The 12,033-nt window shown below is 37.0% G+C and overlaps 1 protein-coding gene across 8 annotated transcripts in view; it reads left to right on the top strand.

The window, feature by feature from the left end:
* HEATR5A (HEAT repeat containing 5A) overlaps nucleotides 1–12,033 on the top strand; it is a 121,256-nt gene that overhangs the window by 96,044 nt on the left and 13,179 nt on the right. For all 8 annotated transcript variants that reach the window (XM_058738745.1, XM_058738744.1, XM_058738742.1 and 5 more), the window contains 5 exons: nucleotides 220–468; nucleotides 2,698–2,825; nucleotides 4,133–4,280; nucleotides 5,454–5,726; nucleotides 7,256–7,480. In XM_058738745.1, the coding sequence (XP_058594728.1) occupies nucleotides 220–468; nucleotides 2,698–2,825; nucleotides 4,133–4,280; nucleotides 5,454–5,726; nucleotides 7,256–7,480 (1,023 nt within the window). The remainder of the gene's footprint in view (nucleotides 1–219; nucleotides 469–2,697; nucleotides 2,826–4,132; nucleotides 4,281–5,453; nucleotides 5,727–7,255; nucleotides 7,481–12,033) is intronic.

Raw genomic sequence — 12,033 nt, 5'->3', positions numbered from 1 at the left:
TTTTATAAGTAATGATTTAAGAAAGGCAAAATGTTTATATTAATCTTGTAAGTAAGTAAATGGGCAGCAATGTTTGTTTCAAATACACACCACATATAAGTTCCTTAAAGAAACTTGGGATGATAGGAATGATTTGTTATCTTACAACAAAGAAGATAAAAGATGTAATAGGAGCTAATCTCTTTTATTCCTCCTTAAACTGATTCCGCTTTTTTGTAGGTGGTGCTTTCTACACAGCAGAGACTAGTGAAAATGCAAAATTGCATTATTACAATTCCTGGGCACTTATCCTGCATGCTACAGCATTGTGGCTTACCAGCACAGGCTTTGTGGTTGCTGACCCAGATGAAGGAGTATCTCATCTTTCAAGACCTGTAACACCTACTTCTATGTGTCAAGGTTCATCATCTGGGGCTACAGTAAAGTCACCTGAGGATGTCTGCACTGATAGATTCCATCTTATTTTAGGTCAGTAAAAGAACTAACAATCTTCTAACCCTACAAAGTTTTTCTTGAATTGTGCCTCACTGTCTATCAACTCTTGGTGGTGATTACCTCATCTTTGTTAGGTGTTAGTGATAACCTTGATATAAATGAGTGAACTTATATACATTTTACAAAATTACAGATGTCATTAAGTCTAGAATCCCATTTACAGGCTGGCTTCAGCATCATGTTGAATGAGTGATAGAAATTATAAGACAATCCTAGTTCTTTGTACATAATTTTTAAAAGATCCATGTAGATCTATACATTTTTGGGGGGCGCCGGGGTGGCTCAGTCATTTAAGCATCCAACTTTGTAAGCTCCAGTCATGGTGTCACAGTTCATGAGTTCAAGCCCCACATCAGGCTCTGTGCTGACAACTCAGAACCTGGAATCTGCTTCAGATTCTGTGTCTCCCTATCTCTCTGCCCCTACCCCACTCATGCTCGCTCACTCTCTCTCTCTCTCTCTCTCTCTTTCTTTCTCAAAAATAAACATTTTTTTTAATTATAAAATTTTTAAATTTCTCTGTATATATTAAAAATATCAATATACTGAGGCAGTCTATCTGTCCCCACTGTGGGCTCCTATCTGCATTCTTAAGGATTACAAGGTTCAAGTATACTCAAAGGTACAAAAGTGCAAGCAAATATTTAAGGTCAAAGATAAATGAGATTTTTTTAGATTATGAAGTTTAATCCATTCTTTGGCTTTTCTGGAACTTCACTTTTGTAAAGTTTATTTATTTATTTTGAGAGAAAGAGAGCCCCTATGTGAGGAGGTGGGGGGAGCAAAAAGAGAGAGAGAGGGAGGGAGGGAGAGAGAGAATCCCAGGCACATTCTGTACTCACAGCACAGAGCCCAACTCATGGCTTGAACCCACGAACTATGAGATCACGGCCTGAGCTGAAATCAAGAGTGGGATGCTTAACCAACTGAGTCATCCAGGCACCCTGAGGAACTTCATTTTTAAAGTGAAATAATCTTTCTAAGATACAGTGAGTCTCTAGAATAAATGAAAGAAATGTTTCGTATTTTACCTAGTTCTTAGAAAACAACACATTAGCTCATTACCTATAAAGAAATTATTGATTAAATAAAATATAAGGGTTACAAATATAAATGATTAAATAAACTTTATGGTTCAGAAAACTTCTATTATTATTCCTTCTCAGGCCAGACATGATCAGATTTCCTATATCCTTGGGTATATTAAACTTTATTTCCATTTGCCTTGAGATAAGAGCTTTTTAAAAACAAACTTCAGAATGAAGAAGGGCAGTTACTATGAGCATAAGCTATGCAGTTTGACTACCTCAGTTCAAATTCTTCATGTACCACATTGTAACTGACCTTGAGCCAATTAAATAACTTAAGCTCTGTGTGTTCATCTCTCTATCAAAAAGAGTGTTAGTAATAGTACCTGGGGTGCCCAGCTGGCAGTAGAGCATGAGACTCTTAATATCCTGGTTGTGAGTCCAAGGCCCATGTTAGGTGTGGAGATTACTTAAAAATCTTAACAAAGAAAAATAGTACCTACTTCGTCAGCTATGATGAGAATGAAATGAAATGGTAGATGTAAAGATACAGTGATCCATGATAATCACTCACTTTTAGTAAGGTTAAGGTTATACAACTGCATGTTGGGGCGCCTGGCTGGCTCAGTTGGTAGAGCATGCAACTCTTGATCTTGGGGTCATGAATTCAGGACCTACATTGGTATGTGGACCTATTTAAAAAAAAAAAAAACAACAAACTACATGTTAAGTTCTCTAGTATAATTTTTTTATAATTTTGCATCTTTGAACTATTTCATAGCAACTATGCAGTAGTACACAAGCCTAATTGAGATTATTCTACATGTACCTGTGGATAAAAACAACTAACAAAGAAGACTTGCTTTATCACTTAATTGTTTAGTCTTTTTTTGTTTTGTGTTGTCTTGTTTTGTTTTTTTAAAGTCGGCTCACGCCAAGTGTGGAGCCCACCCGGGGGCTTGAACTCATGACCTTGAGAATAAGAGTCGGATGCTTAACTGACTGAGCTACATAGGCACCCCTTAATTGCTTACTCTTAAATTCATTGTGGTTTGTTTATATTACCTTTCTGCTAAGCTTATTTATATATCTTATCAAAATATAAAATGAGTTCCTTAACTTCATAAACTAAGGATCTCAAAGAAGCCTCCTTCTCTTTTTCGGTTTTCTACAGGAATCAGTGTGGAATTTCTGTGTTCCTTACGCTCGGATGCAACCATGGAAAGCATTACTGCTTGCTTACATGCATTACAGGCTCTTCTAGATGTTCCTTGGCCCAGATCTAAAATTGGCAGTGATCAGGTGATTTCTTGTTTTTTGTTAGGCTTCTGTAGATTTCAAGGAACAGGAATCAAACATGTTCAGGTTACCACAGCAAACAGAAAATGAACACAGAGAAGTAAAAAGAAAACTAAACTTCTGTCCAACTAGGTCTCAGAACTGGAATACTGTCAGTGACTGTACTGAGCCAGGAGCAGTCATGCCTCTGACGTCACTTTCTGTCCCTGCTTCTTCTGTGCTGATTTCTGCTGCCACCAGTTAACCACTCATTATAGCAGCTCTTCAGTTGAACTTAAGTGATCATGATGAGAAGAAGCTATGTTCTAATGGCCAGTATAGTAGCCACTAGCTCCGTGTGGCGTTCCCTCTTTGTATTTTTCTGCTTTGGTGCACCCTGTTCTTTATATACATCTGTATCTTCTATTCCCTTTCCCCAAGAGAGAATCTACTTGGTTCATGTAGTTACGTCTGTTACAGAATATTCCCATTGCCTGAGTTCTCCTTCCTGGTTGTTAAAGAGACTACTGGATAGCCTGTAGGTGGAGTCAGACACTAATATCTGACCCAGTTGTGAGCATGATAATAGGACCACTGTAAAAGTATGGCATTTCCTTTAACTTACTTCCCAAGAGCAACTATTATTTTTCTATGTAGACTGTAAGTTAACCTATTAACACTGTTGTTTATTAGGTTTATATTATTAATCAGCTTCCTACCTGACTTGGATTGTACTTAAATAAATTGTGAACTTTTTGTTCTTGCTTATTCTGTATGTTAAAACAAGTATAATAATGACAGATTTACTGTTATTTTCAAAGATGAAAGAAAGCCAACAGAGTAAGCACTAGAAGAGAAAAGTGGAAAATGAGAGAATATTTGTCCAGTGTATTTTATTCTTTAGAAAGATGTCCATTGTATGCTTATTAACTTATCACTTTTAATGTCATCCTTCTCCATCATTCTTTGTTGCTATTACTAGAAAATCTCAGTATAGGTCTGGAAATCTAGATGGCAGTGCTTGAATTCTTTTAGTCACATTTCTCATCTTGTTTTGGAAGTTTCCCTTTCCATGTTCCCACTTTAGGACCTGTGTAAAAATGATCTTTTGTCATAGTGCCATGTCCTGCAAGATTGGACAAAAACCAATCTGGAGTTGGTTTAAAGTAGAACAAGTATTACTTAACTTTATTGTACCTACAGCTTTATTCTTTGTGAACAATTTGTTATATTCTCTTTTTCAATTTTTTCATGGCATTTAACATTGGTATTTTTAAAAAAGTAAGTATGTGATTTCCACTACAGTTTCCCCTAAATGTTTTCTGTGATAGGACTTGGGCATCGAGTTGTTGAATGTACTACATCGAGTAATTTTGACCCGAGAATCACCTTCTATTCAGTTGGCTTCACTTGAAGTGGTAAGACAGATTATCTGTGCAGCTCAAGAACATGTCAAGGAGAAAAGACGAAGTGCAGAAGGTGAATGTTAACCCATAATGCCAGATTAACCATATTACTATAATCAAATCAGCATTATGTCTTAAAGTCTTCTTAAGTCTGTGTTGTTCTGATAATATGTTGTGTGTAGTACAAGTAAAACCTCTCTAGGTATAACTTTATGTCCTTTCATTCACCTCTACATGTTAGCTTGGGTATTGTCAGTAGCCAAACCACTATTCCTGGGGAAAATGAGAATTTTAACAAAATACTGGAAGGGGAGAAAATATCCCTTATATTAAGTACTTACTTTAGCTGTGTTTACCAATGTACACAGAAGAACTACTGACAATTTTTTTTAATGTTTATTTCTTTGAAAGAGAGAGTGTGTGAGAGCATGAGCAGAGGAGGTAGAGAGAGAGAGAGAGAGAGAGAGAGAGAGAGAGAGAGAGAGAGAAAGAGAGAAAGAATCCCAAGCAGGCTCTGCACTGTTAGTGCAGCACCTGACATGGGGCTCTGTCTCAAGAACCGTGAGGTCATGACCTGAGCCAAAATCAAGTCAGATGCTTAACCGACTAAGCCACCCTGGTGCCCGTGACAATTTTTTTTTTTTAAGTTACTTATTTAAGTAATGTCTACACCCAGCATTGGGGCTCAAACTCACGACCCCAAGATCAAGAGTCACTTGTTCTTCCTCTTGAGCCAGCCAGGTGCCCCGTAACTACTGACAATTTTTTAATGACTGACTTTTTGCAAAGTAATTAAATTGTTTGTTTATAAGTCTAATTTGGTATTGATGAGTTTATCATTTAATATTACATTTGACTACATGAAACAGGAAACTCAATCTAAGAGTGGATTTAAAACACAAGGACTTATTCTGTCATTCAGAAGGAGCCCCAGAGTCAGGCAGTCCTGGGCTGGTCGGCACTGGAGCTGGACCTGGACCTGTCAGGTTCACATTCTTAACAGCAAGGTGTTAACCAGACAATGTTTTAAGGCTGAGAGGGTTACACAGAATTTTTTTGATCCTCTGCAGTAAGAAGCCATAATAAAGACAACTCCTTTTACCTCTGTAACCTTCTCTTTCAGTCTTTAACACCCAAGACTTTAGCCATTTAAATGTTTTACCTACAGCAGAAATGAAATTGCCATCAACCCAAAGCAAAGCAAACACAGAGTGATTATTCAACACTTGTTTTTTCTGTGTTTTAGTTGATGATGGGGCTGCTGAAAAGGAAACCCTGCCAGAGTTTGGAGAGGGAAAGGACACAGGAGGACTTGTGCCTGGGAAATCTTTGGTTTTTGCAACCCTGGAATTGTGTGTATGCATTCTAGTTAGACAGCTTCCAGAATTAAATCCTAAATTAACAGGTAGCCCAGGAGTAAAAGCTACCAAGCCACAGGTGCTGTCAGAAGATGGAAGCAGATTGGTGTCAGCGGCATTAGTTATCCTCTCGGAACTCCCTGCAGTGTGCTCTCCTGAAGGTATGCTGTGGGATGTGATTGCTTTTTTTGACCTGGAAGGAGAGAAATGGTATTAATAAATAAAGGAGATAATGGTCGCCAGTCCTTTTCTCATTAAACAAATGCCGACCCAAAGGTGTGGTTGGTAATGTTTTTAATCCTCTAAGATTAACAATGCATTCTCATAATTTGTTTTACTAAAAGGGTGAAGGTAAATATAGAGATAGCATGGACTTTAGACAAGTAATGCTCTTCTTTGGTTGACAATATTTTTAACCTGTGAGTGGCAATGATTAGCTCTTAGGCTTTTTTTTTTTGGTAAAAAATACATAACAGATTTTCCTGTCTCGATAACAGAAATTTGTCATCAGTTCAAAATCAAGTCCATACTTTTAATGTAGCATTTAAGGCTCCATAGGGCTCTGCTGAATCATTGTCTCTTCCTGATTCCTTCATGCTCATTGCCGTTGTGCTATTGTCCATGATCTGAAGAGGCCCATCCCTTCTCCCCTTTTTTATAATTTGCCTTCCTTTGAAGTTCATTTCCAGGCCTATGTCACCTGTAAATGCTTCCTTAAAAACTCCAGCTCGTAATGAGTTTTGCATTTTCATACGTGTATATGTGTGTGTACAATGTTGCTTCTGTATGTAGATAGGTTTTCTGTATCATATAGAGACATTATATATAATTGGTTATTACGTATAAAGAAAAACTTATATACAAACAAATATGTTTTGCTTCCAATGAAATACTGTATCCTTCAGGAAATTTAGTACATAATACATACTTAGTACTTAATAGATTTCTTAATTGGTAAGCATTTTTTTTGCTTAAACATGTCTTGATCAATTTATGTGCTATCGTATTTTTAACATGATTTTTAGTTTCAATTTGAATTAAAACCTATATTCCTTATTCTCACATACTACTTTGCCCCAAGAGTGGCAGCAAAAGTGACTAATAGAAGATATGGGATAAAAATACACCATAAGAGTTCTGTTGAGTAGCCTCTAGAAACATAAAATTTACCATTCTAATTTTAATCTCATTTTAAACATAACTAACTGTTTAACTCTTTAGTGACCATGAAATGTTAATAATTTGTACTGAGTTGATTGCTACAAATTCCTTAAAAAAGTTTAATATAAAATAAATTCAGGTGGATACTAGCAGTGGTTGTACAACATTGTGAATGTACTTATGCCACTGAATTGTACACTTTAAAATGGTTAAAATTATAAATTTTATGTTATCTGTATTTTATCACACTAAAAAATAAAAATAAATTCACCATTTGTCAACCACCAAGTTAGACAGCAAAAGATGATGAAACTGTGACACAATTTAAATAACATTTTCAATTACAACCAAAATGTAATCCGGTCTTAAAAATCTTAACCCTACCTAAATTATCTTAACAGTTTTAATCCTTTATGAAAAATGTCTTAAAGGCTAGAAATCTTTGACAGTGCCTTACTCATTGATGATTTCTTTTTAGGAACTGTATATATAGACTGAAACACAGTGTTTTTAAAAATGTATCTTACAGGAAGCATCTCAATTCTCCCTACTATATTGTACCTTACAATTGGGGTCCTCAGAGAAACTGCTGTGAAGTTACCTGGGGGCCAGGTATCTTCAACTGTTGCAGCTTCCCTACAGGCTCTGAAAGGAATAGTGTCCTCTCCCATGGCCAGAGCAGAAAAGAGTCACACTGCTTGGACTGATCTTCTCCGTAGCGCTTTAACCACAGTACTTGACTGTTGGGATCCAGGTAATTAAGGCTATTTGGAAGTAGTTGTTCAGTTTGCTTTAAAAAGCAAGTGGAATGTGTTTTTTGGTTTTGTTTTTTTTTGTTGTTTTTTTGTTTTTTGTTTTTCTTTTTTTGAGAATAAGCTATTTAACTGATGGTGTTTGGCATTCTCACCTAGAGGAGACCACATATTCACTGTATAATGTGTTCAGAGAATACGTATAAGCAGAAACATCTGTATTCTCATTTTAGTATCTTTACTCTTTAATGCTGTTAAATGACTGGCCTCTTGTATATTAAGTTAATAGTGAGAGACCTTCAAATGTAATAATTAATTTACAGATACAGTATGATCCATAACTAGCTGGCAAAAGTGCGTAAGTACACATTGTAAATCTAAAATAAGACTAATCAGGTTTATATCCTCACCCCACCACTTACTGACTAACTGACTAGCCAAGTTACTCAACTTCTCTGAGCTATAGTTTTCTCATTAACAGAATAAGGGTATTGTGTTGCAGGAAATTGTTAGAGCAGTAACATAATACATGGAAAGCATCTTGCTTATTATCTGACATATATCAATAAATGATAGTATTATGTTCAGTATCTGTAAAATTTGGTTCACCCATGTTATTGTTGTGCAGTTTCCATTTTCAACATGACATCATGGTGATTGTAAAAAGTCCTTAGACATATTACAGATTGTCCCTGCCTTCCTTGTTCTGTTTACAAAATGTCACAATTCACCATACTCTATTTTATATGGTATAAAAGTTTCAGTTGAGGTCAGCATTTATTGACCACCTACTTTGTGCCCAAAGTTGGGAGTCTCGTGGAGTCTAGTTCCTACAAATTGTCATATGATTAACATGTATGATTACTACCACAAAGTACTCCTTGAAGGCAACAGTAATATCTTAATTATCACTGCATTTCTAAGTACAGTAAAAAAGAGACTGATAAAAACTTAGAGTAATCAGCTCTATGTGAGTGAATCAGGCAGAATGTAACAGGTAGGGTTCTCTGGAAGCTCAGGCTGAGATGGAGTTTGGGAAGCAAGAGGTTTATTAAGGAACAACATCTGTAGATAGGTGTGAAAGGAGTAGGGGAAGGCAACATTGGGCAAAGAAGTCTGACTCCAGTGCAAGCCCCCAACAAAGCTCAGCAGATTTGTTGGGAGCTCTACAGGTTGCCTGCCCATTTGAGTGTCTCACATAGGACAGAAATGGCCTGTACTTTATCCTCAGATGTGGGCTATCCCAGGAAAGATGTGATCTCAGTCAAGGCAACTCTAGCTTGAGGCCAACCCTGAAGGAGCTAGCTGACCATACTCCCCATGGCTGGGCAGCACCTTCCGCCATGAAGGGGATCTCAGTGGTACACCTGTATATCTACCAAGAGACTTCTCAGGCAATTTCTTATAGGATTAGAAAGCATTTTCCACATGGACATCATAGAAACGGGCTCCAGGCACAACATTTTTATCTGTAGTCCTAAATAGTATGGTACGTTTGGGGACAGCAGGTATAGAGTAAAGAAAGAATGTGGGGTTATGGGAAAAGAGGAGGGTGATGAATAGTGATTAGTAAAGAGATGAGGCTGAAGGGTACATGGGGCCAGTTTTATGGAGAGTTTGCATGGGTTGTAATTTGGGCTGCTTTTAATATGCATGTAGAATCCCTAAAGGGTTTTAAGGAGGAGAGTAAAGTGTTAAGATTTGCATTTCTGAAGAATCACTGTGGCAGCTATAGAAAACAAAGCAAGATACTTGGAGGTAAGATAGCAGCAGTAAGGATAAAGAGAATAATGAAAAATGAAACGTTAAGCATGTATTAACAGAATTTACTGATAATTTGATTCAGGAATTGAAAGGGTGGGTTGACTGAGCATTAACAGAAATTCCAAAGTGAACACTTTCAGGGGAATGTAGCGAATTGAGTTTGAAATACCTATCGGATAACCCAGGGAAACAAAATATGTAGAGGTCTGGAGTTCGAGAAAGTTATTTGAGCTAGAGATGATTTAGACTATGTGTATTTCATTTGAGAGTTGTCAGTGCAACCTACGGAATGGATAAAATCACCCAAATTGAGTGTATGGAGCAAAATGGGAAGAGATTCAGGGGACAATGCAGTCACAGAAGCCAGAGAAAAGAGTTTTAATGGTGAGAGAGTGGTCAACAGTATAAATATGGTGTAAACGGGAGGTAAGAAAAGGGGAAGGATTGAGTATAGACTTCTCTTGACAAGAAGAGAAAGCTGAAGGACAAGGACAATACAAGATCAAGGAATTTTTTTTTAAGATGAAACTCTAGCATGAATTTGTGCATATGTGGGAGAAAAGAAGGTAGAGATGGGATTGGAGTTAGAAATATTAGGGAAGGAAGCCATGTTCCTTTCTAAGCAGGAAGAAATAAAATTCCTAGCACATTTAGAAGGATTAACCTTTACCAATTGAGGAAAGAAAACGAGGTATAGATAGGAAGTAATAGGTATAAGTTTTTATGTTGAGAGTTAACAATGAGCTTGCCTCTTCCATCACACACACACACACACACACAAATACGGTTTTTTGTTTTTTATCAGAGAATGCAGTTAGGACCGTGAGGATTTAGACTATCTACTGAGAGAAATTAAAGCAGGAACTGATGATCACAGGTTAACCATTTTCTGTGTAAGGAATTGCCCAAAAATTGTGGCTTAAAACAACATTTATTATCTGATAATTTATAGGTCAGGAATTTGAAGCAGCATGGGGGCGTGGTTCTCTCTCATGAGGTTACTGTTAAGATGTTGGCCAGGGCTGTAGCTAGAGGATCCATTTCCAAGATGATTCACTCATGGCTCTTGGAAAGAGTCTTCAGCCTCTTGCTGGCTATTAGCAGGAAGCCTCGCTTCTGTACCACAAAGGCCTCTCCATGGGGCTGATGCTAAGGGAATCTTGTGTTTATTCTAGGTAAAAGAGGGTGAGAATAAGGGAATTTGGGCAGGGGTGGGGGAATAAAGGAATTTAGAAGAAATGGGAAGAGGAACCCAGGAGACCTTTATCTCACTGAAAATAAAAAGACATTTTTACCAAACAGACTAGTTTACTACTGTTGAAACTACTGTTGTAGTTTCATGAATGACTGAAAGTACCAACTCTATGGGAAGCAGTATAGCATCATGATTAACAGTATGCTCTCTGGAATCAGACCTTCTGCCTTACTAATTGTGTGGCTTGGGCAAATGACTAATTTCTATTCCTCAGGCTCTCATCCATAAAATGGGAGAAATAAGAATACCCACCTCATGGTGCTGTTGTGTGGATTAAAACATTTAATATATATGAAGTACTTATAATGATGCTGTCATAATTTTAAGTGTTGACCCATGTACTTTTTTACCTTGATATTACTCATATTATTTTTATAAAGTAAATCCCAGTCATCCATAATATTTTGCTTTCATTGCTACTGTCGAGATCTCAAGTGTTAGCTCAGATATTAATCTCCTCAAGGCTCTCTCTAACCACCCAATGTAGCAACTCCCAGGTTGCTTTCTTTTATCTTTTAATGAATTTTTTATATTCATAGACTTTGTGATGAACTGAAATTAAATTCTTCATTTACTTTCTGGTACACAGTATATCTTCTCTGTGAATTGTATTCTCAGTGCCAGAAAGAGTACTGGCACATAGTGAATGTTTCTTAACTACTGAATGAATGTTAGCAAAGCTCTTATCTCTATCTCTGTATATCATTTCTTCATAAGTAGCAATCCATTCTTACACAATTTAGTGACTCGAATTTGCTACGCCTTTTCCTTTTCAAATAACATTGAGTTTTCACAGCAGGCTCATTAAAATTATTGAATGAGAGGGGCGCCTGGGTGGCGCAGTCGGTTGAGCGTCCGACTTCAGCCAGGTCACGATCTCGCGGTCCGTGAGTTCGAGCCCCGCGTCGGGCTCTGGGCTGATGGCTCGGAGCCTGGAGCCTGTTTCCGATTCTGTGTCTCCCTCTCTTTCTGCCCCTCCCCCGTTCATGCTATGTCTCTCTTTGTCCCAAAAAAAAAAAAAAAAAAAAAAAAAAATTATTGAATGAGAATATGAAGGTAAATATGGAGGGAAATGAAGGAAAATTACATCTACTAGAAAATTTCCTCAAATGAATGTGGCCCATGCAATAATTTTAGGTTTTTCTGTACTGTTAAGAAATTATATATATACAGCAAAGCACGAGTTAGTTAAACTTGACATTTGTATTATGAAAATATGAATACCTTATTCTTAACCAAGAAAAATCAGTTGTACATTCATTTCTCATCTGCTTCACAACAAAAATGATAATAGCTAACACATGTTGAGCATATGTGTAACATGCTATTCTAAATGATTTACTTGAATAACTCCTCATAACTTTATAAGATGTAAGTACTGTTAACACTCCCATTTTACAAGTGAGAAAACGACAAATGGGGTTAGATATCCAAGGTCACACAACTAATAAATGTATATTCCTGGTAAATCTACACAGTTACAGATGTCTACCTGTGAAGAATATAATCACTTTCGTAAATTTTGGCTCTAGAATT

Source organism: Neofelis nebulosa, chromosome 7 (genome assembly GCF_028018385.1).
Source record: "Neofelis nebulosa isolate mNeoNeb1 chromosome 7, mNeoNeb1.pri, whole genome shotgun sequence".
NCBI lineage: Eukaryota > Metazoa > Chordata > Mammalia > Carnivora > Felidae > Neofelis > Neofelis nebulosa.
Note: the sequence above shows the minus strand (reverse complement) of the source record. Positions and strands in the feature narration are given on the sequence as shown.